This window comes from Coffea arabica, chromosome 5c (assembly GCF_036785885.1).
Source record: "Coffea arabica cultivar ET-39 chromosome 5c, Coffea Arabica ET-39 HiFi, whole genome shotgun sequence".
In the NCBI taxonomy this organism is placed as follows: Eukaryota; Viridiplantae; Streptophyta; class Magnoliopsida; order Gentianales; family Rubiaceae; genus Coffea; species Coffea arabica.
The window spans coordinates 8,405,806-8,433,021 of record NC_092319.1 but is presented as its reverse complement, the minus strand read 5'-3'; the positions used below and the strand labels follow the sequence as shown (position 1 = coordinate 8,433,021).

Below are 27,216 nucleotides of genomic sequence, written 5' to 3'. Positions count from 1 at the left end.
TTGAGGAACAAGCAGATACCACTAGTGAAAGTTTTATGAAAGAACCATGGAGTAGAGGAAGCAACATGGGAAGTTGAAGAGACAATCAGAGAGAAGTACCCAGACTTGTTCATCAACCAAGGTAAATTTCGAGGACGAAATTTTCTTAAGGGGGAGAGGATGTGAGGACTCGTAAAAACTATTATTTTATGCCTAATTTATGGCTTAATAAATTATTTAATTGGATTTTATTTCCAAGGAATATTTTCTAGTCTTATTAGACCTAAATACATGGTAATATAACTTCATTATATTTTTAAAATGATTCGTTTCGAAAATTAATTTTCTAGAGCGCGTTTAGTAAAAATAGTGAATAGTACTTGGAGATTTTATCCGCGTAGTAGCACAATAAGCTTGGAATATTGAAGACTTGTACTATGGTCCTAAAATAGGTAATCTTATGAATAAATATTCAAGTGATAGTTAATAGTGCAATCGTTATAAGAAATTCTCGGAAGTTTCACGTTATAACGTTAAATTTGACGGTACGCGTTTTCACGCGCGCGACTTCAATTGAGGGACTTTAGACCCTTATTTCGGGACAATTAAGAGTGAATAATATTTACATGAATATATATGCCTTGGAGGTTTAGTGCACTAGTGAACCAAACGTGCGAGAAAATCGAGCCGTAATCGCACCAAACGGCCCCTAATGAGAGTTGACTTTTGGGTGAATTACCACCACTTATTTCACCTTCTCTTGGAAGCTAAAAGAAGTCAGATTTCCCTCCATTTTCTCTCTCCTCACAGCCGACCAAACACTCTCCTCTCTCTACCACATTTGCTTCAAAATTTCTGCTCACTAATCTCACTCAAAACCACCCCAAATCATCTCCAAATTTAACCAAACTTGCACCACACCTAGCTTGACACTTGAGGATCATTTTGAGCTGCAAACAAGGGCTGGAAATCACGGTTTTTCTGGTGCATTAGAGGGCCGAAATTTCTGCTTGAACACCAACCCAAAGTAAGTGATGATCCACTCTTGAAAACTTGAAGTTTGGAAGCTATCTTACCTTGTTAAGTTCATGCATGCATTTGGTTAGCTTGTGTATGGTGTAAAAATGTGATTGCGGGCTCTTGGAATTCCCACACTTGGGTTGTTGTTGCTGATGTGATGATTGATGGTGATTATATTGTTGGTTTAGTGGTTATAATGATGCTTTAGTGGTGGGTAATTAGTAGAAACTTCATTGGGTGTAAGAAGCTAAAATTTCCGATTTTGCCCCTGCCATGTTCGGCCATTTCCAGGCCAATTTTTAATGGTTTAATGACTTGAATTGGATGTTTATAGGATGTATTAGATGTGTGAAAAATTTCATTGGAAAATATTGAGGATTGATTGAGCAAATGAATTTTTCTTCAGAAACTAGCAATCTGGAAAACTGATTCGCGTATGTCTCTGACCAGCAGTAGTATTTTGGCTATAACTCTGTCCTCGGATGTCGAAATCATGTGCCGTTGGTGGCGTTGGAAACTAGACATTTCTGGCTTTAATTTGGTATATAATGCACGTTCTGATTCTTTGTGAACAAGCCGAACCAAATGTTTTAAGTTCGCTGTCCTGTTGCTCTGTTCGTCTGGAATGAAGTGTTCAGGCAGCAACTTGATGCCCGATTTTGAACCAGATTGGTGCCAAATTTGGAAACGATTTCTTCTGTGATATTTTAACTCTATGAATGTATTTTCCCACGGCGTAAGCCATGCTCTATTTCGAGCTATATTGACTGAGTTGTGACTGAAACAAGTGGACTGCTCTATTTTGAAAAACCCTAATGTTTGGACTGGTTTGGAACAAAATTTTGGGAGTGAACTTGTTAGTTGATGTTCTTGATATTAAACACTTACCAAAGGTATCATGGATGTATCTTAGACCCTTATTTCACAAATGAACCATGGTTGGATAACTTTCTTGGTTAAACGATTGGAAATTTGGAAAATGAAAGTCAAAGGCAGATTGCCTTAGGATTTTTCTTGAACTTTGGTTGGCTAGTTAACTACCTTGCCGAAGGTATTTTTCCCCGAAATTCGATAGAGAGATACTTTCCATATAGTATTGAAATACTGCCAATTTTGGTGCCAATTCAAGTTCGTTTCGATACCCAATTAAATTACTAAAGTTAGAGGTTCAAATCTGGAAAATTCTCATCCAGTCTTGAATTTGCTCAAATTTGAGCTACCGTATCTTGGTACTCGAAACTCCGATTCTTGATCCGCTTGTTTTGTTATAAACTTCACTTGCAACACTAATTGAGCTGCAAATTTCAGAGGCCGGTTTGCAACGTGTGAATCATGCCGAATTTTCAAAGTTGGCCGAAATCCAACTTAATTCTGCCATGAAAACCAACCCTGCGTCTTCAAGCTCATTTTTGACCACTTTTCACTTCGATTCATGGAAAAGTGTCCTCTAGGAACTTATAGTACTCTCTAAGAGGTTTCCAACGGTATAAAGTTTTCCAATTCTCGACTTATACCGAGCGAGTTACGATTTTTCAAAGATTCATCATAAAACTGGAAAATTTTCCAATTTCAAAGAAATAGAGTTTTTCAAAAACTCTTTATTCTTTTGATATTCTTAAACGTTTTGCTTACGATTTTCATGATAAAAACTCAAATAATATTGTACATAATAAAAGGCAAGTTGAACCTCGATTTACGTGTAATTGAGGTTCCTTTTTGCGAAATAATCCTTAGATTGTACTAGTGTACAATCTTCTTGATAAGTGGATTAATTGTGTGATTATCCACTGTTAATTGCCAGGCGCACAAGGAGACCTTCAAGAGGATCTCACAGTGGACACTTGAACTCCCAGAAAATAATTCTTATTGAATTGCTCGGTGAGTGTCAAGTGTATGAATTTGATACTTGCTTATTTGTGGTAATTGTTGGAAGTTTTAAAAATAAGGGCGGGTGCGTACTTTATCGCACTCGTTCTAATTTCAAATGAATGAATGAAATGTATTGAATGAATGAATGAAATGCAATGTTATGTCATGAATGCTTGTGTCGTTGGAGTGAACCTCCTCGACCTTCAAATGAATGGGGGACGCCCAAACTCATAGGCCGTCCTTAGACTTGAGCCAGCAATGGGATTGGTCGGGGATTTGGGCGAGCCATGAGATACATATAAGCTCGACCTAATAAGAGGTCTTGCTTGGCATACTCGTCGAGTATCGCCTTATACTAGACTTGTGGGCCCTTGGGGTGTACGGTGGACGGAGGGAAGTAAGTGGTGATCTACGGAAATGGAAATACCGACCCGGTTGACAGGAGGGTTAATGCGGGAAGGTATACGAATGTCATCGGCAGAGCGAGTGGAATTTAGCTCCTGAGAGCTACTATATCCTTGAATTGTTTCTGATTACATTTCCTGTTTGAATAATTGATTGTTGAAAAGACGTGATTTTATTTATTAAATTTGGGATTGTTATTTGACTAAGTGCTTGCATGTGTGTTCTTGGCCTCACGAGCGTTTTGCTCACCCTATAGTTTTGTTTTCCTTAACAGGACCGAATCTTGGAGAAATATGAAGGAACCATCCGTTGTACTTTTGTTAAGACTCCTGTTATATATTTTGACTAGGCCCTGGTTTGGGTTGTACTTTTGGAAATTGTAAACTTGAAAAGTTTGGGGCCTTGATGTGTACTTTGCATTTAAGTCATTTCATGATTACCCGATGTACTGGTGATACATTAAGTGACTTGTTAAGCTTGAACGCTTCCGCATTATTGTATTCGTGTTGCTCTCATCGAAGTGTTTAGTTCGAGTTTAAATTGAATGGAATTGCTTGAGTCCTGGCGTGAGCTGGGCAGGCGTCCGCGGATAACCTTTGGTCCGCCTTAGGGAGATGTGGGGCGTCACAGTGGGTGTGTAAAACAAACCAGCCAGTTGCTGTGAAGGGTGGGCAGAAGGACGATTGGCGCGATAATACCAGAAGAGGCGGTGAAATACATAAATTTAGTCCTAGAACGCCAGATGTTAGGTCCAAAAGCAGGAGTGAAAATGATAGAGTAACTAGGGGTGAAAAGACTGCGGCGAAAATTACAAAGCGGAGAAGTAGAAAGAGACTAAGGATGGACAATATGGAGAAGCCTGTGTTGGAAGACAAACAAAACAGAAGGCTAGGTAAAAGAACAAAGGTATGCGAGAGTAATTGACAAGGTATCTGGTAGCATTTAAAAAGTAACGTATAAATTGTAGTTTTATGTACAGATGGATAGCAGTGGGATAAAGGAGTGTCAAACGAATATGGTTGCTTTATTGGCAAAGGTGAGTATTCCAACGTTCCATAATTTCTAAAGGAAACTACTGTAGACAAGGAAAGATGACATATTTTTCTGGTAGCAGGAAACTAGGCTGGCATCAATCGGTGGAAAAGTGAGCGAGGGACGCGCTAAAATACTGAAGTTCTTGTTTGACACTCAGCTCTTTCAAGGGTATGTAGTGGCTCATGGTTTTGGTAAATCATCAGTTGTATTTTCCTTTATTTGAAATTGCAATGACATAGGGGGCGCAAAAGTAGTTAGAAGTAAAAGTTTGATTGAATAGGTACTATGATTCTCCCCACAGGGGACCGGGCATGTGAACAAAAATTTTAGAAAGTAGTTAAACTTGGATTACAAGTAAGCGTCAAGTTTACAATTTGTGTGCTGTCAATCATGCCTGGTTATATAAATAGCAAGTGTAGGTAAATTATGGTTGCATATAGAATATAAGGTGAGTATTTAATACATTAAGCGTAGAACTAGAGTGATAATTAACTATGGCAGTAGTTAACTGACCTATGTTTTTGGCAGACGCCCCTTTATGGTCATTGAGTTAGCCCTAAGGAAGTTCAACGTAATTGATGGTTGTATTAATGAGGAAGAGTGAACCTACTCCAACTTGTTAAGTCAAGTCATTGAAAATGATGATATCAATCTTGTAGCGCATAGAGAAAAGTTGAATGTAACTTTATAATAGCAGGGAAGTATTGATGTCAATTAAGGGGCAGACAGCAACTCGGGATGCAATGGAGTCCTTGCTGCCCGAAAAAGTCATGGCATGTGATGTGAGTAAATGGAGGAATTAAAATTGGGCGGTGCTTTGTGGACTGTTTCATTCCTGACAAAGTAATTTTACTTGAGTTTAGTGCAGATAATAAATTGTTATTGTGCGATGAAAACAGCAAGGCAGCAAAGGCGTGCTGTAGAGAAGTCAATTCGATAGTGGTTCATGCCAACTTGGTTTCAGGTACAAGTATTAGTCCAAAGTTGGGGGGTGTAAGTACGTATATTCATATAGAAATGACATAATTTTGTTTTGTGTTGTAGCAAGAGATTTTGGAGTTCAACAAATCTGCAGACGAACTGTATTATGCATATCTACAGGAATGTAAAGTAGGAGGTAATATAAAGAAGTGTGAGAAGGTACAACAACCCGCCCTGTTATGTAGCATAATGGAATATCGCATAATGTTGAATAACTAAGCGCTGCTATTGTCAGATTTTCGTGCCAATGTGGCACGATGCGCATTGGTATATGTGTGTGGTGGACATGGCAAGCGAAAAAGTATTAATTTATGATTCAATGAGAGGACACGAGCAAACGGATATGATTAGGCGCGGGTTTGTGGAGACAATGATAACCTAACTTGGTTTGTCAAACATTTCATGAACACGAGCATAAACTTTTGAATTGGTGTGAGTAAACTTAGTTTTGTGCATATGTTTTTCTACTATTGCCCTCAGATTGAAAGGTTGGAAGCAGCGCAGACTCATGGTTTGGAAGGGCAGTATTCGTCATGCCTTTGGCTGTACAAAATAAAAGCTGCATACACATGTCCACAACAACGGAATGCGTAAGCTGAGTGTGTATAGCTTGGCAGGTGTTTACATAGTTCAGCAACGGTTGTGTCTAAATTTGTGGTTATGGTTTGTAATGCAGGTGGGATTGTGGGTTATTCATGCTGAAGTACATGGATATGTTGTCAAGTGGAATTGGAAGCTGGAAATGGAACCAGGTAAGAAAAAAAAAGAGCGTTGTAATAGTAAAAGTGTGATTGCTTGGTTTAGGTTGCGAACGATGGAGATAGTAACAAATGAATCGGTGCAGTACAATTCGGAACAGGAGCGTCGCAAACTAGCACTGTGTTTGGTTCTGGATGATGCCAACGTTGTCCGTCATCAAATTATGCGCAAAGCGAATATGCATAGGAGCTTGGAGATGAATAAAGTCGAGGTTGGATGAAGGTGGAAACACAGAGAGACAGAGTTTGGCTAGTGGTAGCGTCATTTTGTGGAAAGGTAGGGGATATATACTGGGACGCACGTCGTCGTAGGCCAGAATCCAGAAGAGGGCAACAGAGATTCCACAAGCTATCATAGTAAGACAAGCGGTTAGTGTGTATCTATCATATGCATTAGAGGCAGGGCAAGCAATGTAATCAATAGCGAAGCTGAACTTGAACCCAGCAAAGTCGCCAGCGGTGGTGTTGGGAGGCCTTACCTTGGGGATAACGACAAGCACAATCCACAATGAATAAGTTATGACTAGCTTACAATGCTACATGCCATGAACAATGATTTTTGATATAAATACAAATAAATTAAATATTTGAATGGTGGTCATAATTTACGCGTATAAATTTATGTTCCGTGAGAGTTTATGAATTAGGTGTGTCGAGTGTGCAAAAACAATTTGTGCTGAAACGGAGTTTAAACTTGGTATGGGTTAGTTTGTTGCTTACCGTTGTATCCTAAAGGGTGATGTGGCATTCAACGTAATTTAGTTCTGATTTTATCGAACAAATAAATTATCCATAAATAGCTGGTGTTTGTATTGGAAACCGGGCTTAATTAAATTGTATCCGATAAGTAAATTTGTATTTTAGCAAAATGGAAACTCTGTTGTTGTGGCGTAGGAATTCCATAAAGAGCTGGTGTTTTATTTGAAAACGGGTTTAATTTAAATTTAGCCAAGAAATGAATATTTTTCTGACGGAAAATGGGTAGTCTGTAATTATAATAGGGGAAAGCCATAAAGAGCGGTTTTATTATCGAAGAACCCGTTTCAATATAATGTTGTCAGATAAATAAACATTTATTTAAGGGAAATGGGTACTCCGTTCTTATACTGGACCAAAGCATTGAAAAGTGGGTTGTCTTATTAAACACCGACGTGTTTATTTTTTTGCTTTTCGATAAATAAAGTACCCAATTTAAGGAGATTGGGTACTGCTGACCGCATGATGGACGAAAGCCATAAAGAGGTGGACGTTTGTAAGACAACGGGTTTAACCAATATTTTTTTTGGATAAATACATTTCAGCCTTTTGGCACATTGGGTACTGTCTCAGTGCAATGGACGAAAGGCATAAAGAGCTGGTTTTTTATTCATCCCTAGGTTTATTTTCAATTTATCCGAAAGACATAAGGCATAAGGCATAAGGCACCTTGGGTAAGATGTTGTAATGGAGGAAAGGCATAAAGAGGTGAAACATTTAAATTGAAACGCTCGTTTGGATATATGAATGGGCCTCTACGGAGAATGGGTTTAGTCTTTACTTGCAGTGGAGGAAAGCCATAAAGAGTTGGGGTTGTAAGGAACAAAGCGTTTGAATACAATGTTGTCCCATAAATAAATTTTTATTTAAGGCAAATGGGTACTCCGTTGTTATTATGGACGAAAACGTTCAAAGTTGGGGTTTTTTTAATAAAGTTAACGGGTTTATTTCGTATGCTTTTCGAAAAATAAATTACCGTTTAAGGAAATTGGGTACTCCTGACTGTATGATGGACGAAAGCAATAACCAGCTGGTCTTTTATAAGACAAGGGGTTTAATTATATTTTAGCTGATAACTACATTTGTACTCAAGCCCGCTTGAGTACCCTGTTGTTGTAATGGAGGAAAGGCGTAAAGAACTGGTCTTTTATTGAATAACGAGTTAATTTTGATTAAATTCGATAACCAAATTTTGTATGTACGCAAAAGGGGTACTGTGCTCGTATGATGAAACAGAGCGAACAGACACGATGGGACAAAACAAGCGTAGAAATGTTTACTATAGGCGCTTATGGTTTGGACTGGGCTAACAAGATTGGAATCATGTGAATTTAGTCATTCTTTTGTTGAACTCAAAACCATAAGTGAAAAGCTATGGAAATAGGTATAATGATGAATAATTTCATGTTAACAATCAATGCAAAAAGTAACCAACATCAACATCACCATCAGTGTTGCCATGTACACTTAGCTACCATACCATGGCATGTGTCTATACACATGCCATATATACACTTTTATACCAGTAAAACGGGCAGGAATCATAGAATTCAGCCTCGAACATTTTGATTTGCAAACCGTTCATAAATAAATTCAATCAAATTGCCCTTTCTAAACAAACACGACTTTGGGCAAACCAGGAACTTCCCATGAATTTTCTCCAGCTGCAACATTCCATTCCAGTAATAATACTGATTGCTTTCTTCATGCAAGTCAATCTCTTTGTTCCCTCAACTCACATCCCCAACCGGAAGTATGGCTAAGCTGTTGGGGATGTTACCTGTTCCATCCAACCATTTGCATCAGGGTTGACATGTGTGCCAGCGTCATGTGGATCCCTTCGATAACATATTCCAATTCATCTAAGGAATCCATCACGACAGGTCCATTTTAAAATGCAACTTGTCCAAGCTTGTCACCAGCATAGACATTCCCATTCCAAAGCTCCAAAATCTTCACCTCCTCCGCCAGCAGCTATGTTTCCCTATCCAATGATATAATCAACCATCGGTTAGCTAAAGGAATAGATTAGTCATACAGTCTTCGGGTTGGTAAGAGATTCCATTTCTGGACTTTATTTTGGTACAGACGCAAAAGGAGGAGCTTAGCTCAAATAATGTCAACCATTGCTCCCTTAGCCACTATGAGTATTGCATCTATCCGACAGGTTGACCAGATGGACAGATTCAGTGAGTGGCATTTATGATTTGTAATGGTTAGACAAGAAAAGTCGTCAAGAAACAAATACAATGAAAAAAGGCAAAGCTTACTACATTCCAACGTATCTAGCACGAGTTTATGATAGGCGGATCCCCTATATGTAAGCAATTAAACCCACAATCTGATATTCGTTCCTCATGTGCACTAGGGAACTTGCAGACCGCATACACCACTCCCAACTTCCACCAGTTTAAAATGACATTCATAAATTTACTCAGCGACTGCCCTTTGTAAACAAAGAAGAAGTGAGGTTAGAAAGTAGTACTGCCATGATCTGCAGTTTGCCATCCTAGTGTCCGACCAAAGCATACCAGTTTTTTGGGGGTTTGTCCAATCAGAAGAGAGCTTCTCTGCTTGCAAGGGTTTGCAGAAGCTTCCACTACAATCAACCGTCCATAACCTGATCTTCGTCAAACCTTGACATTTTTCTTTTTTTGCTTGCTCTGTATAGATGATTAGCGCAATTTTAGCTAACATAACTAGCCGTTGAAGTATTATGAATATATTCCTAAACATGTATGCAATGGATACCTCCGGAATATATCGTTTTGGAGCTTCCCGTTTGAGCTTCAATTGCTTTGGTGGGTCTCGCAATCCAAGAGTGCTGACAACATTACTGTAAAACTTCCAATCCTCACTGCCTTCTGTTATGGGTGATTGTCCAAAAGGGTTGTGTTTCCTGAATTCTAGTACATTATCAGCATCGGCCAATTTCTTCAAGTATCGTACAAAATCTCCTTCAGGATCTGCAAATATTTTCTTTGTGTAAGCAAAATATACATTCTGCGGTTACCGTAGCAAAAACAAAATTTCAGAGCAACGAAAATTGCGTCTTACCCAAATAATTGTCCTGGACAGTCCAAGATGTATAAGTGGTGGGGAAGATGGCATTGTACGCCTATAGAATTAGTAATATGGAAACAGTTAGACCTGATCTAACTTATTTGTAAAAACATGAGCATATATAACATAAGGATCAGTTGGGACGGTGCACTTACAGAATTAAGGAAGGATTTATATGGAGAATCATCTACTAATATTGTGTTAGAGCTATTATACGACTTATATTCTCCCCACACATGTTTCAGTTCCTTAAACATCACATTTTTGTTTGGATGGTCCCTAAGCTTGGTTTCTGCCACAGTGCAACGAGACTGATCCTGCAAAATATTGAATGTACCCGACTTGCATTTAGCATAAGTTGTACACAGTGACTTACATAGACAATCGTAATAATAACGGTTGCCGTCTCACCCAAACAAATAGCAGTTTCTGCTCCAAACGTTCATTCATTTGTGTGGACATACTGTCCAACACTGGTTGAATGTTATGCCTGCAGAGAACACAAATGTCTTGAATTTCAGCCGGTAAATAATTGTGGCCGTTTGAATCAATTAATTCGAATATAGGTTGGCGGATACCTTAGCTTTGATGACCAAATAGCCACATCAAAACATGACAAACAGACCTTCAAGAATTCAAAGCAATGTGGTCTAAAGTTATGGTAACGATTTCTGGTCCTCCTAGTAAATGCACTGCCCAGAAACACTCCATTCAAATCAAGAATAAGAAGCTTCTTCTTTGAATCATTGGTAGACGCTAGTTCAGGTATGCTTGTTGTTAGGGTTGTACCTTCGCCTAGGGATAAAACTTAAGGCATACAGCATTACATCACTTGGATGTGGCACGTGAAAAAAATTTTCTGATAACATAATGCCAGTTCAAACACAAGTGAAATTGGAAAGTGCAAAGCAAAGTTCTGGAAAGTGCAATTATTACGACTTCGTGATAAACACCCAGGCAACTAGTATGTTGCGGGACTACGAAAACAACTTCTGAATGCGATGGTCATGAAGAGATGCATTGGAACAGAGGCACATACATTTTTTCTGGTTTCCTTCATACAATGATTGATTTGGTAGCAATAAATTCCTAAAGCCGTAAAGAATTAAAAATCGATCGTAAACCCTTAATTTCAAGGAACCAATCACAGTAAAGGCGAGACATAATGTACCGTTCTTGGCCTGCACATGGCCCGTTTTATTGGTAGCATCATCTTGCAAATCTCCTCTGCCATCAGCCTCATTTGCATGTTTATGCTCTTTCAGAAAAGCAGCATAAGCAAACGGGTCTGCCAGTTTCCCCAAAGCGATCTCCCAGGCAATAGATTTTCTAGCAATGCCAACATCAAACTGTACATAAATGCAGAAACAATGTCAGAGGCAATAAAGTGAGCTTGCTGCAGGCAACACAAGGAGTTTGGACACCTACAACTTGTGGTCGACATCCCATTGCCCAGCATTGCGTAAACTTCAGTGCGAACACCCCACAACTTGACGCATCTTTCTGTTTCAGTTGGTATGTTACACGAATAAATGTCCAGGGGCGATTTTCATGGCAAATTTCCATCAGGATCCATTCCTAAAAACGAATAGAATTATCGCAAAATGTAATGTTAGAAATATGTAATAGTTGTTTCATATGAAGCTAAGCTACTATTTTGAATTTTCCTTACCACAGATTGCATTAAACCCTGGTAGAAGGTGCAATAATTGTGCATAGAATCAACTATGTACACTTCTTTCTCCTTCACATGTGCAATCATGAGAAACCAATTATTCGAATAAATTATTGGGAAAAAAATCTGCAATGGCACACAACATTTTGGAAGAATGTGTTAAAAGGTATGGAATATTAGGCTGCATCCAATTAAACTGACAAATAGATGCTACTTTTTTTGTATAATCTAATATTGACAGTGATAAGCAATGTTTACCTTTTCAGGATTTTTGAAGGAGTCGGCATTGGTTTCACCAACAAATGTCATCTTGGTTATGGGAGATATGCATGGATAATCTAACACGCATTTCAGCTACAATTGAAAGTAAATGACAAGCAAGTCTTAGGTATACATTTTGCAATCCACAGCAACATATATACAAATTTTCTTTACGTACCAAGAACATAGGAGTGAAGAAAACAAATTGCTAATACTGTCTCTGGAGTAAATGAAGGTACTGGGTCACGACCTTCAAAAAATGGAACAAATTCAGACATTGAAGACAATGTGAATGCAAAGACAGGTTGCGAAGAAGCTATTTGTGTGTAATCGAATAAACAAATTAACCTTGTTTGAGAGACATTGCTCATCATGCATGATGAGCTCCAATTCTTGTCTTGTAATATCAAAGACATGCTGCTTATCTAGCACATTGACACAGCTGTGTACAAGATGCAGAAAATTACAATAAGCAGATGAAAGTGATATCAGTGTACAATGATTGAAAGTACCGAGGTTTTTACATACATCTAAGGAACAAGTTCTCTAAAATGAAAGAAAACAGCTTCTTCCAAATCCTCATGTACGGCAGAACCTTCTGCCTCACCCTGAATAATAAAGGAATTAGCACATAAAAAAATAAGTTAAGAAAGCGCACAGAGCATGTCTTACATCTCGTAGAAATGGCAATGTCGCAAATCCGAACTCCTTCACTTGGACGGAACCAACCTTTTGTAAAATTTGTATCACTTTATGTTCAACCTAGTAATACAACAATCAGGTTATGCACCTGGGTTACCATACAAAAGCACATACAAAAAGGAGCAAATTAACATTTTGACATACACTATTCTGAAATCTGGCAACTTGAGCAATTATAACAACATCTTCGTCGTCTGATTTTTTTCCCACCACTGGGAGCATCTCGACCCCAGCACACTCCCCCCCTCTTATCCAATACTTTTGTTTCTTGAACTTTTTTATTCTCGTCCCCACTCTGTCCAATGGCAGCAGGAGCAGTGCTAGATTTCTTGCACATCCAATTCCCATCTTCAGTCTTGAATGCTAGTTTCTTGAAGTACGATACTTCGATTTTCTGACTGTAAAATCCTTTGTCAATGTGATCAGCATAAAATGGTGCGCTAAACCACCTAAAGATCTTGGTCAGCAATACACCAAAAGGGAGATGGGATTTCTTATTCTCCCTACTCTTAATCTTCCTAATCATGTTGAACATTGTTGCAATGATCAATTTGCCTGTGTTCACTGGTTGTTTGTGTAAGAAATGCCACAATATAACTCTTTCCACTGCACTAACGGAGCTCAAACTTCCAGCTTTAAGTACAATGTTATGAGTTATTACCAGATGTAACAGCCTTGGCAACACTTTCAAATCAGGCCCATAAAATTTACTTTTTTTTATCCATGTTCATCATTTTGTCACCATTTTGCCGACTTTCTCGCAGAAATTCAATGTCACTGTACCCAGCCACAGCAACCTTATCAATGTTCTTTACACTAATTTGTTTATATTCAATGGTATATCCAACATCAACCAAACCAAACTCTGAAAACAAAACCTCACTAGACACCTCGAGTTTTACATTCCTAACCACTGAACGCACAACAGACTTCTGTTGATTTGCACTACAGTTGGTGTAGAATTCTCTAACTAGTGCATCATAGCACTTATCATTATTTGCTAGCAAATTCAACAAATTTTGGGCATGAAGGTATTCCTTTATATTAATACACTCACTATCGAGTGTTTCTGCATCTACCCACATACCTAGAGAGACAGGAAGACTGAAACAGGCCTCCATATTCGCACCTACGTCTACTTCGGGATGCGATTTAAATTGTTGAGTACTATCAGCTGACTTAGACAAGCAAATGATTTAAAACTGATTTCCCGTCGCCTTGCCTCCTAAACAGATTGAAACTGCTCAATTTTTGAAAAGCGGGGAAAACTTACACCGCATCTTTTGAGGAAGTACTAACAACAAGCGAGCTTTTTATCGGTTGGAAAGGAGAAAGGAGTTCCGCCTGTGAACAACACCAGCTTTATGTGGAGAATTGAACAGGTGGAACGGGTTGAACCTTGTTAAAACCTGATTCAGCCTTTCGGAACGGGTTTGGATGGGATTCAAACCCGATTATGTGGGAGAATTGAACCGGCGGGAATGGGTTTGGATGGAATTAAAATCCGATTCAGCCTTCAGGAAGGGGTTTGGATGGGATTGACACCCGAGTGTGTGGGAGAATTGAACAGGTGGAAAGCCGGTAAATAGCTGGTGTTTTATTGGATAAAGGGTGATCATGCATTCGGCACGGACAAGAGTACTGGGTATTTAGGGCAAAATCGTACTCTGTTTGTTATATGTACGAAAGTCGTAAAGAGCAGGCATTTTATTCCATGGAGGGTGTATATTGAAAAAAGGAACTTTTTTTCTTTTTTTCGATAAATGAATTTATGTTTGGTAAAATGTGTACTCTGTTCTTATAATGGAAAAAAGTCATAAAGGGCTGGTATTTTCCCGCAAAAAGGAATTATTTTTGTTGTATTCTAAAAATAAATTTGTTCATGGGAAACTGATTACCTGTTATAATGGGGCAAAGCCATAAATAGCCGTTGTTTTATTAGGAACTGGATTTATTGTTATTCTATTCGACAAATTTATTGATTTAACGGCAAATGGCTACTGTGATGTTATGAGGGAGAAACCCATAAAAAGCTGGCCCTTTACAAGGGAATTATACTGTACACAAAGTGGACGCGATTTGGTCCACGTAATTATCCGAAATACAAATTTATAACACATTTGTCTATTTTGAAAACATTACTTACGCCACATGGGTGCTCTGTTCCGCTGAAGGGGGAAACCCATAAAGAGCTGGCCTTTTCAGCTGGTGTTTAGACTTTACAGAAAGTGGACGCGATTTGCTGTACGCAATTATCCCAATTAAAAATTTATAACACATTTGTTTGTTTTCAAAACATTACTTACGTCACATGTGTGCTCTGTTCTGATGAAGGAGGAAACCCATAAAGAGCTGGCCTTTTACCGGGGAATTAAACTTTACAAGAATTTGCTTGTTTAAATCCGTTGCTTGCTTATGCCACATGGGTGCTCTGTTCTTGTGAAGGAGGAAACCCATAAAGAGCTGGTCGTTTGCCGAGGAATTATAGTCTATAGAAAGTGGACAGCAAAATGGCCTATGAAAGCATTACTTACACCACATTGGAATATCAGCCCTTGAAAAAATGTCGAAAAAAATAAAGACCTGGTTTTTTATTGGGATACGGCTTACTTTTCACTCTTTCCAGTTACTACATTGTAATGTCAGGATAATGGGTATTTTGTTGTGGCTAATGGAGGAAAGCCACAAAGAGGTGGGTATATATTTTCATTTTGTCTTATCCTTTCATTTTTCCGGTGTTTAAATTTGTACTCAAGGACCATGGGTGCTCTGTTCTTGTGAACGGGGAAACCCATAAAGAGCAGGTCTTTTGTTGATGTAACTAAGTTCTCCCGATGTGGTTTAAAATCCAAAATACATTTGTAATAGAATTAAATAGTTATAGTCGTGAAATGAGATGAATAAACCTTTTCCACTAAGATTGAAGTTACGCACGAATGTTTTTCCTTCTGTTAACACGAAGAAGGGAATACATCTTCATTCTTCTAGCTAGTTATGTTCACTGCAGATGCTTATCAATTGTTAGCTGGCTCATCTTTTCCTTGCATACATAGTTTTTTATTAAACTATTCTAACACCATTTCTTATGTATTTAATAAAGTTCTAACTACAGTAGAGTAACCATACAGATGTCCAATACTTTATATCAAAAGCCTAACATATTTGGATGTCAATTCAGTTCATAAACATAACGGATTTGCAGGTGGTTACAAAGTTGTGCATAAAATGACATTGCAAACATTGAAACTTACACAACCAAAACAGGTAAGGCATCACAAATTGCTGCAATTTCATCATCCCAAGCGCAGTCGTCACATGTGATGTCCTCTTCGTCAATTTCATGTATAAGCCACGAACATCTACGACTGTTATGCTGCATGCCACAACAAATGGGCCTTTGGCTTAGAACCACAGGATTTTGGACCCAAATCGTCCTCAGAATCCTTCGCTGCCTATCACGGCAATGTTTCACTTTCCATTTCTGAATTTCTGAATTCTTCATGCCGCCAATCAGAGCCATACCTTTCGACTTTAAGTGGTCCCCACCAAAGAGGAAAATTATTCCTAAGGCATAGGCAGCTTCGTCGTGGCCTGATTGCGCAGCTCCTTGTAGGCATTCCAATGCTGCTTCCACATTCTTACCTCTAAAATAATCAACCTAAGCAGATCACGGTTGAAAGTACAATGTTACGTAAAACTTATTGAAATATTTACAAGACAATGAAAAGGGCACTGATAGTGTTGGGGAATTGTTTGGCGGCTAATTTACGTGGCATGACCAGATTTTTTATTTTTTCCCTTGGGTACGACATTACTAGACTTTCGGGTATGCATACACAAATTCTTCTAACAAAAGAGATCAATCCATGATCTCTTTTGTTTCTTGCTGCTTACTTTCCAAAGAAACCGAAGTTGTCCCAGTGCAGAGCTGGAATTATAATGTCATAGACTAAGTTTATCATTGATAGCTTGAATGTAAAAAGCAGAATAAAATGAAGCAACTTGCCAAAAACCATGATGCCTACCACCCCTTTCCAATACAAGGCTTCTGCATCTTTGCTCTGTCTACACTTCTTCAAGAACCTGGACAGATTGTGATTTTATGTCACGGAACGATTTCAAACTTGTCCAGGGACACACGCTGGTACACATTGTTGTCTTCCGAAACATCGCAAAACAGCTTACAGCTACAAGATATGAATCATGATCCAGTTATTGCATAAGAAAATGACATGTTTCGCAAAATTTAGGCCACCCATGTTTCTATCCTCAATAGCTGAATGAACCTTAGTTTTGCCTGGAAAAGATCAGTGGACGAAGAAGCTGCGACACGTGCAAGAACATCAGCTAGCACCTCTCTCGGAAGGGAGGAGATGGAGGTTATTTTCGATAAATTCTATTCGTTGGCCATGTTGGGTTGCCTCCTTTTCTTAGCCGCAGAGAATCCCGGGTAGCCCCAATAATGATGTAAGATTTGATCCATCACTGTTTCCTGAAAAACTAAAATAACAATTGAACAAGCAACATATCCTAAAATATGTGCATTCGTAGATAACACTAACGGTTTCTGGCCTTGCATGGCGTCAAGTTTCGAAACATGGTACACGTTATATAATGTCGTATCAGGAAAGTAAGCTGCATTAGTTTTGCAATTAATTTCCAAAACGGAATTGGATTATTGAAGCTTCAAAAATCCAATTATGTAATTGTTCTATTTTTGCTATCTGGTTTCATTAAGGAATCTTTTACAACAAAAGAAAAGAAAAAGGAATTTGCGGGGGCGATGGAGTGGGAAATGTACCACTGCATTTGTTCAACTACAGTGTATATTTTGACAATAACGTTATTTTTTTTTCCACCATATGAAGTGCTCAGACATAATTTTTGTGGAGCGTCTCGTTATAGCAATAACCAACTGCATCGGGAAAATGGCGATTTGTACTGAAGACGAAATACCAAACACACGTGAAAAAAAATTCATCCCAAACGTTTGTTGATAACACAGCAAATTATACACCGCCAGCAAATCCGACAACAGCATTCAAGTACAGTAGTATAGTTATGCAATACGTCTAGAAACAAGCAAAGCAGGTGCCATATTGATAACCGGCCAAGATGAGCACGTACTTGTAATCGATCGTCAAACGAAATCCAGAACTCGCTAACAGCGCTTTGGCAGACGGGTTCCGCGGGGCAAATGGTCAAGAAGAAAGTCGCGACTCTTTGATATATACCCGTCTGACTCCTCAGCTACCGCCACGGACGTCCTAACTAGAACCCATTTTGCGCCCCCCCAAACACACACACACACACATGCACATAATGTAATTATGTGATTAAGTAAATCATTAATTTTGGAAATAGTTAGTTAACTAATTTCTGTTATTCTAATTAGCTAATTGTCTAATTAACTAATTAACTAAAACTGTTGGCGGTCCGAAACTTACAAACAGTTTGGTCGTTTTCTTAAACTTTCACATATTAAACTTATGTTAAATACAAAACATACTAATTTTTCTTTGGGCTCTATTTCCCATAAAGAGTTGGTATGTTTCCCATAAAGAACTGGTACAAAACATACAACAAAATCTGCCTTTTTCCCATAAAGAGCTAGTTTGTTGTGCGCTATTTAACCAAATTTTCATATTTAAACAAATCTATTAAAATTAAAATAACGTATTTGAAAGTTGCGTTTTTATTTGAAAGAACGCATTCCTTGGATTTACTTTTCACTCTTTGGGAAGAGACTAAAAAATCGCCACCCTTTGGAAAGTTAGTTAAAATCCTCTCTGTTTTTGGGAATTGACTCCTTTTTAATACAACGACTATATTTACTTTCTAGTAGTAATTTGTTTTATGGTTTATGATTTTGTTATGTTTTATCAAAAAGGTTAATAACTATCATACTAACATTTATGGAGATGTTAATTTGTCGTATGTGTAATTCTTTTATTTTATACAAATTGTTATGGCAGGGGTAAATTTGGAATTTAATTACATTAACTTTAAGAAACTCTCATCAAACCAAGCATCAGAAATAGAGTTGTTAAACGAGCCGAGTCGAGCTCGAGCATATGACAATCGAGCTCGGCTCGAACCTCTAATCGAGCTAGCTCGAACTCGCTCGATTACTAATTCGAGCTTCACAAGGCGTTCGAGCTCGACTCGATATACTAGTAGAGAGCTCGAGCTCGAGCTCGAACTCGAGTTTGAGATCGAGCCGGTCCTGTCGAGCTCGAAGCTCGAGCTCGAACTCGAGCAGAGCTTTTCGAGCTCGAAACTCGAGCTCGAACTCGTTTACGGGTAAGAGCATATCAGTTCCTGGCAAACTCATATTTAGCCGGACAAAAGAAGAGCACATTCCCTAATATATCATCTTCAATTCCACAAGCTCGAATTGAAGCCAAATATTGCAAGCCAGGTCGAATATAAAAACTCAGATTACAATATCCAAACCAAATCAGATTACAACATGTCCAAAACATATCAAATAACATATCCAAACCAAATATCAGATTACAACATGAAAAGTTTACATAAACAGCCACCAAACATATCAGATAACATGTCCAAACCAAATATCAGATTACAACATGAAAAGTTTACATAAACAGCCCCCAAACATATCAGATAACATGTCCAAACCAAATATCAGATTACAGCATCAAAAGTTTACATAAACAGCCACCAAGCAACATTAACAGCCACCAAATCAGCTCGTGAATGATTCAGGAAGTTCAACTTCCTCAAATGTGATTGATTCGGCCGCATCAAGTGATTCCTACAAAACAAAAGTAAGAAAGTTATAAAATTCTTTAAAATCAGATATAAGGAAACTATAACAACAACAAAAACATCCAATTAGTTACTTACGCGAGACTTAGTCTTTAGGCCATGAAGACTGCGGATCCAATCGTTGCCACAAAGCAACATTTGTACCGTCTCAACTAACATAGAAGCTCGTCGATCATCAATTACTCTACCTCCGGCGCTAAAGGTAGATTCTGAAGCCACAGTTGTAACAGGAATGGGGAGTATATTGGCAGCCATTCTCAACAAGATAGGAAATCTCAATCTTTCCCCTTTCCACCAAGCCAAAACATCCAGATTTGCATTTGCATCACAAGCATACATACTTTCCTCTAAATAAACATCTAAATCTGATTTTTCTGGTGGAGCCCTATCAATTTCACTCACATGCATGTGAAACTTTTCTTTACCAGTTAAAACGGCAGGTGCAGCCATTTTCTGTTTCTTACTAGAAGAACTAGAACCTTCATTTTGTCTCTTTTTTACAACCTGCCTCTGTTGTTGTTCAGAATGAGAAACAATGTGACAATCAACATATTCATTGTAAAACTCATAAAGAATGTCTCTAATCTCAGCCATGAATCTAGGAGCTGCCTCCTCACCATAAATCACCGAAAAAGCATGATTAATAAGAAACATTTTGTATCTCGGATCCAAAATTGCACCCAAAGACAGCAGCACATTACTTTCCCCCCAATACTTATCAAATTTAGCAGACATACTTCCAGCCATAGCCCGAATATGCTCAAAAGGGTCAAGAGTTTTTTCATTTAAAAGCTCTTTAATCCTATAGAGCTCCACAAGAAAAATGTTAGATGTTGGATACTCGGACCCGGAAATCATATTAGTGATTTCATGAAATATTCCTAGAAATTTGCACACTTCTTCCACTTTCATCCACTCAAAATCAGTAAGAACATAGTGAAATCCGGGGTCAATGTCTGCGTATCGTGGAAAGACATCCTTAAACTCTAAACCCGAAGCTAACATCAAATAGGTGCTGTTCCACCTTGTTGGGCAGTCCAAAATTAGCTTTCTAGAGGGCAACTGATGTTGTTTTTTAATTTTGGCAAATTAAAGAAGCCTAGATTCAGAATTGTTCAAATACTTTATCCCTTCTCTAATAACATCAATCACACCACCAAGTTGACCAAGACCATCTTGCACTAAGAGATTAAGTATATGTGCACAACATCTAACATGAAAAGTTTTTCCTCAAATACTTAATCTCTTTCTTAGAGAAAAATCCTCTCTAAGTCTCCTAATGCATACATTATTGTATGAAGCATTATCAACAGTTATGCTAGAAACCTTATTCTCAATCCCCCAATCAAGAAAACACTTGCTTAAAGCATCAGCTATAATAACTCCAGTATGAGGAGGAGGAACATTGCAAAAATTCAACACACGTTTTTGGAGCACCCAATCAAAATCAATAAAATGACCAGTCACAACCATATATTGAATTTTTTGACCAAATTTCCACAAATCTGTGGTAACACTAATCCTTCTAGCACCTTTCAACAATGATTTCAGCTTTCTTTTTTCAATTGTATAAGTACTCATACAATCTTCCTTAACAGTCTGCCGATTAATCTTTTTATAAAATGGAGAAACTGCTTTCATGTATTTGTTGAAAACTACATGCTCCATCATAGAAAAGGGGTACTCATGTGCAAGAATCATGTGTGATGCAAGCTCTCTTACCTTGGCATGATCTTACCTTGGTATCACTTCCACCTTCGGTGAATGACAACAATTGTTGCTTTTGTTTGCTTTGCTCCCCAATGGCCATCTTTCTTTGTAGGCAAGAATTCAGGTGTCTCTTGTGCTGAGATGTGGCTTCGGTTGCACTCTTGGTGAAAAGTTCCTTGCAATGGTTGCACTTCACTTTGACCGTCCCATTATCTAGCACTACTTCACTCATTTCATCCCATATGCCGGATTTCTACTTTCTTTGCTTTTTCTCAAATGGACCAGCTCCTCCATCTCCATCTACTTGCTATCCTCCTTCATTAGTATCATCTTCTATCATTTCTATCTCTTTTTCACTCATCTCATCAGCTCTTTCTTCGTTGTAATTCAATTGTTCCATGTCTTCATTATTTTGCTCCATCACAGGACTTGATGATGAACCTTGAAATGAGTTGAATGGAGAGCTGTACATTCCTTAATCAAAAACATTTAATAACCAATACAGATTTTGATTAGCCAAAACAGAAATTTAGAATAATGTTTCTAAGAAATAAGGTACAAAAGTAATAAAACAGATTCCAAGAAATAATGCCCACTTCATGCCAATTTTAACATTTCTTTAACTTGTTCCTATCTCAATTCTCAACCTTACATTCAGATTAATGAAATAATAGAGAAAAGATCTTAAAAACTCTTAAAATGGCAATCCAAACAAGGGACAGCGATGAATTCCAGGGAAATACTGAATCCATAGTTCCAATTAGTTTGTGCATGGGGACAGTGATGAAAGAAAGGACAGTATAGTGGCTTTTCCAATAAATTAAATACGAATAGTGTCATCTGAAGATGGTACACAATTCACATGCGCTCCAGTGGTCTGACTATAGTCTATAGCCAACCATCTCGAATGAAACTCAACCAGATCATCAGAAATAGAAAAGCAAAGCAGTTTTTTACTAAACTAAGGAAACAGGAAAAACAAAAGCTGAGCATGGGCAATGAAAGATAATCTGCCTGATTTATTTTCAGAGAGACAAATATTTGCTATAATTCATTTTTCAAATTGAAATGGGAAGTCAGTCTACTTCTTTTGATTGGAAAGCATACATAGAACGTAGTGTACGTGAATAGTTGGTTGCTCAAAATTGATAACGAAAGCACTTATTACATATTCAACCACTTTTTCATCAAGTTGGGTGTATGGAGCCATATATAGATCCTAAATTCATTTAATTCTAGCAGGCTAGCCCAGAGCTATATGGGGACAGCTATCCAAGATTTTTACATATTGGACAGTAAGTGTCTAAGTGGCAGTGTCACTAATTATTGCCATTCATTCATCTTCTTTAAGGAACTTATGATTAATCGTAATTAACTTGACCAAATTCATCAAGCTAATTCAATGAATGATGTACAGAGTGATGCATATCAAGCCACAGGTTGTTAAAATTTGCTATGCTTAGGCTTTGCCTAGACCAATAATCGAATAGCAATCGAAGCTGCAATTTCTCCCACGTCTTCATATAATGGTCCCAGTATATGTGTGTGTGTGGATATATATACTAACTTTGCTAGCTAATTTTCAAGAAAAGGAAAAAAATGTGATTAAAAAAGAAATTAAGTAGATAGAAATCAGAGAAACTGGTACCAATTAAACACACATCTCTTACCACAAAAAGAAAAACTAATTAAACAAACTAATGACCCAAATAGCAATCAGCAGGAACCTACTGATGCAGATGTTACCATCCTTGGCTAGTTAATTAGTGCAAAACTTGGAAACAGCCATAGGGCCAAAAACATTATCTCGTTTATTGACGTCAACATCCAACTCCAGCGATAAAAAATAGAACAATTTGGATGAATGTGAACAATAATCATTCTATATAAATATTGTAACAAACACTCCAGAAAAAAAACAGTACTTGAAGACAATTTCGACGTTCACTATTAATTTACTAGTATATTTGCTAGTCTTCAATACCATCTTTTTCAGATACAACAATCAGTATATAATCATCAAGCACACTCTAATCTGCTCGATACATGTGTGCTTGTTAAATTGATTGAAATTTAAATTCTTGAACCCAAAAACAAAGAAAGAAAAGGAAAAAAAAAAGAAAAAAAGAATCGGGGTCACTACTTACCAGAATGCAGTGAATCGGGGTATGGTAGAGGCCCCTGGCTCTACCGAGGTGGCTCCGTGTGGCTGCTCCGTATGGTGAGTCAGTGACGGTGGCAAGAATCAGGCGAGCTACTGGCCAAGGAAGGAATTCAGTCGCTTGATTCAGTGGGCTGCTTTTGTCAGGAGGGTGCGGCTGCGGCTGCAGGTGTGGAACGGGAACAAAGTTGACAGAAAGGGGAAAAGAAAAAATTAGGAGAATGGAGGCTGGCGGTGAGAATGGAGGCTACGGGGTGGGGTGAGAATGGAGGCTGCGGTCAGTGCGGTGAGAATGGAGGATGGCGCTTGGCGGTGAGAAGGGAGGCTGCGGGGAATGGGGTGCGGGTGCGGGTGCGGGGTGACAGCTCTGGCCTGTGGGATGGGAAAACGAAATACCAAAAAAGGAAATGAGGAATTAGGGCCACAGCAGACGGGAGATGGCTTAGTGTACCACATACACGCTGAAATGACGAAAATGCCCCTATCTTTCGAGCCTACCGAGCTTATACGAGCCGAGCCTGCTCAGCTCGTTTATTAAACGAGTACTCATTAGAGCTCGAGCTCGGCTTGTTTCTCTCTGTTAACGAGTCGAGCCGAGCCCTTATCGAGCCGAGTTGAGCTCGGCTTGCGAGCTGCCCGGTTCGATTAACAGCTCTAATCAGGAATAGGAATGCACAACATTTCAATGTGTGACCCAAGCTAAGTATTGGACGCCAAGTTTAATTCCAAATTCAGAGTCTATGATTTTATCTCCATTTCCAATTCCAATCAGTTAAACAAGCACCCCCGAGTTCAACATTTTTAAAAATTTGAAAAACATCACAACAAACATTCCAAAAAATGGTGTATTTGTAAATATTCCCAAATATTATACCCACACCGCTTCCCGAAACGTCGTTCCTGGTAAAAAAAAAAGCAGGGAACGAGGGCTGAACACCGCGGGAAAGTAATTTGTTTTAAAAAAGGACAAACCAACGGGAGGGAAGGCTCATCACCCTTCGCATTTCAACTTCGAACGCGTGGATCGAAATGTAGCCAACTCCGGGTCCGCAAGGGGTCCAATTGTGCATACATTCATTAGTCTAACGACCCGTTTGGTAAGACGGTTTCGAATGGGTTCCCGGTTTGCATTGTATCACTAATATTTTTATAGTTATGTAGTTATTTTTGAACTTTTGTATATTTACATTGGATTAAAATATTTAATTTACCTACTTACGCACAATTAATGATATTCTTATTAAGTATACACAATTATGTAATGCGTTTTCATGTACGTAATCTAATTCATACTATGAATTATACTAATAACTATACATACTTATTGATACAATTTATACATTAGTTATTTCATTTTATAAATACATTTTCTCCAGATATGTTTAGTGAGACAAAATCTTTACAAAGAACGAAGCGCGGCTCGAAAATGCGAACCAAACGCTACAACAACAAATCCACCAGTTCCTCCCCCGTGTTGTGACCCATCCCTTGACCTCCTTGCCCCCATTGGGTAGCAGTATGTAAATGGTGGGGAATTTTGCCACACCCGGGAAGAAAGGCCGCCCGCGCCCCTCCCCCACCCCTCATACCAAACAAAAGTGTGTTGTCTGCTCACCTGATTTATTTGAACTCAGGTGGCCTTTCCAACTCCCAATTTTCCCATCCCTCATCGTCCGACCTTGGCTGCTTGCGGAATGCATTTTTTTGTAACTGTTGATTTACAAAGAATTACTATAGCAATTTGAAATTCGGATCCGTTCATATTTTATAATTATGTGTTCATGGACGACGCTGTAGCAAGACACCTATAGTAATGCTGTGATAATTTATGGTAAAAAAAGAACGCCACGGGTCCTCCAAAGCAAACTTACACAAAGCAGTTGAAGGTTACAAATTAAAAAAGAACAGTTATCAACAATAGTTTTCGTAAAGTGCTTGAAATTGTATCGTAATTACACAACAAATGTGGCGATTGCAACATCAGGGTTTTTTTTTTTGCGAATGCGTTGTTGGAATGGTCATTGCTCCGGCTACACAGCTAACGTTTTGCAGTTATGGGCCTTGGGTGCTCATTCTTTGGCAATGTCAATAATCGTGGCCTTTGTTTAAAACAAGCTCATCCGTAAATGTTTGCATCCCGGCACTTGTGTGTCGCCACTTACATCAGAAGGTTTCCCGGCGAGCAATTCCACAGCTACAACAGTGTTTCCCTGTCCGCTCCTAGAGCTTCAATGCACTTTGCAAAATGAGCTGTATTTGTTCTAGCCTTTGCTCCACCACATGTGTGTTCTGCGATACATTCGATGTTAATCGAAATATTTCTGCACTTTTTTCTAACACTTTCTTTCTCAGCCCCATGCATTGTACAAGTAGGTCCTCGTACCATTGTCTGGGCACCTAAGTGGGAAAAACAAATGTGGCTGTATGAATTTTAAACAAATTGCTCAAACTTAGTTAATAGCTGAAATATAGGAGGAAGAAGGCCATACCACATCACCAACAACACCTGGAAGAGGCAACCCTATTATATCGCCACCAACTCTGTGAATGCCCTCTTCCTCCAGTGATCCATCGGTTTGTATGCACATCACTGACCAGGGAGGGTAATTAATTGGATGTTTCAGTGACGATGTCGAAGCCTCACTTAGTGGCAACTGGTCACATATATGCATTACGCACGCTTTGCCACTGGGTGACAAGGAGGACGAAGTCAGTGGTTTCATTAGCCTGTTGCGCACAAATTCGTCATAAGAAGCATCTGGCGGGGATTCTGGGTATAGTGTTGCAATGGCCAGTCCATGAAGCCCGTCATGTAGCGGGGTTCCCGAAATGGTATCGGTGTTGTACATATTTGGTGGCCGATGAGGAGGTTGCTTTGGAGATACACCTACATACACCTGCCTAATCACCCTCTCACCAATGTAGTAAAATCTTCCCATGGGCCCATCCAAAATCAATCTCGTTGCAGTTAGTTCCTTCAATTTGAGATACCGATTCAGCATTGGCATTGCAGCCCAGGGCAGCCAGTTGACCTACGATACAGAATTAAAAAGCGATTTAACATTGCATTGTTCAAGAGGAGGAAATAAATCTGATTAGTGTAAAATCTTGCAGTGGTTTCAAAACTAATAGAAGTTCTTAGTACGGTAACAAACATTTTCCGGGTTTCGGGTGTCAATAACGCGGTGAAAATGTTCAACCGTAGATGGTGAATGGCGGATGCCTCTGTTGGACGAACGCCATCGCCACATTCTGGGCAATACGTCCCTCTCTTCCTATTTCAGTTTATACGGACTTAACTGAAGAATTTCATAAGCCCACACCTACACGTTGTCATACAAATTATGTCCACCGTTGTACATGAAGAAGTACCTGCCACACCGTTGGTTTAACGGAACATGGAATTCTCCAAATGACATATAGTGAAGTCAATTTTGGACTTACCTCCCATACAAAGCTGTAGCCGCCAAGGCTTTTCGTCAGGCGTCGGGAGACGGCAGACATAAATCTGTACAAGGTTGCCATTCCCGCCCCTCCCAAGTTAAAATCCCCTATACGATCTACGTCCTCCAACGCAGGCAGACACCACAGGTGAATTGTATCACCCGTGTTGCTAAGAAAAGTGCGGCCAAGCATGTATAGAACGAAAGCTCTAGTCAGCTGTGACACCTGAATGTCATCGTTTTCGTCAATCGCTTTGTCTTTGTAGAATGACAATATATCTGTAACTCTGATCGCACCCCCAGAAGCAAAAGCTGGCACCCAATCCAATTGCTCCTCGATGTAATTGGCATTTTCCCTAACATTATAATCCCACGGAATGGGCAAGCCGCCAACTGCAACACCGGTTATACAGGAGAAGTCCAACGGTGTCAGTGTCATCTCTCCGAAAGGCAAATGAAAAGAGTTTGTTGAGTCTCACCATCGCTCCGCTAGTGCGACAGGCAACTTTCTATCTCTTTTGGCCACGGGTAAGTGGCTCAGAAAATCCCCAAATCCGGCACTAACAACTTTCGCGGTCACCTTTGGAGGCAGCCTCTTCCACC

At 39.0% G+C, this 27,216-nt stretch overlaps 1 protein-coding gene and 1 pseudogene across 3 annotated transcripts; both read right to left on the bottom strand.

Annotated features, from left to right (window-relative positions):
• The window catches only part of LOC113689139 (anthocyanidin 3-O-glucosyltransferase 2-like), a 58,068-nt pseudogene that overhangs the window by 13,861 nt on the left and 16,991 nt on the right, over positions 1-27,216 (bottom strand).
• LOC140007635 (zinc finger BED domain-containing protein RICESLEEPER 2-like) lies at positions 18,902-23,565 on the bottom strand. Of its 3 annotated transcripts, none has more exons than XM_072050537.1 (3): positions 23,157-23,565; positions 19,378-21,483; positions 18,902-19,285 (listed from the first exon to the last, which is right to left on the bottom strand). In XM_072050537.1, exons 2-3 carry the CDS (start codon positions 20,302-20,304, stop codon positions 19,217-19,219), a joined length of 996 nt encoding a protein of 331 aa, XP_071906638.1. In that variant the 5' UTR covers positions 20,305-21,483; positions 23,157-23,565; the 3' UTR covers positions 18,902-19,216. The 3 variants fall into 3 exon arrangements, 2 of the variants coding, with proteins under 2 accessions (XP_071906638.1, XP_071906639.1); XM_072050538.1 differs by having other exon boundaries at positions 19,378-21,473; XR_011814970.1 differs by lacking the exon at positions 19,378-21,483 and having other exon boundaries at positions 19,204-19,285.

What these genes read in the sequence shown, in the direction of transcription:
- LOC140007635 (XM_072050537.1), bottom strand. Translation starts at nt 20,304, where the DNA reads ATGTTAGCTTCGGGTTTAGAGTTTAAGGATGTCTTTCCACGATACGCA. An exon ending in GCCTAAAGACTAAGTCTCGC is followed by an intron (nt 19,286 to 19,377) that starts GTAAGTAACTAA and finishes TTTGTTTTGTAG; the next exon opens with GAATCACTTGATGCGGCCGA.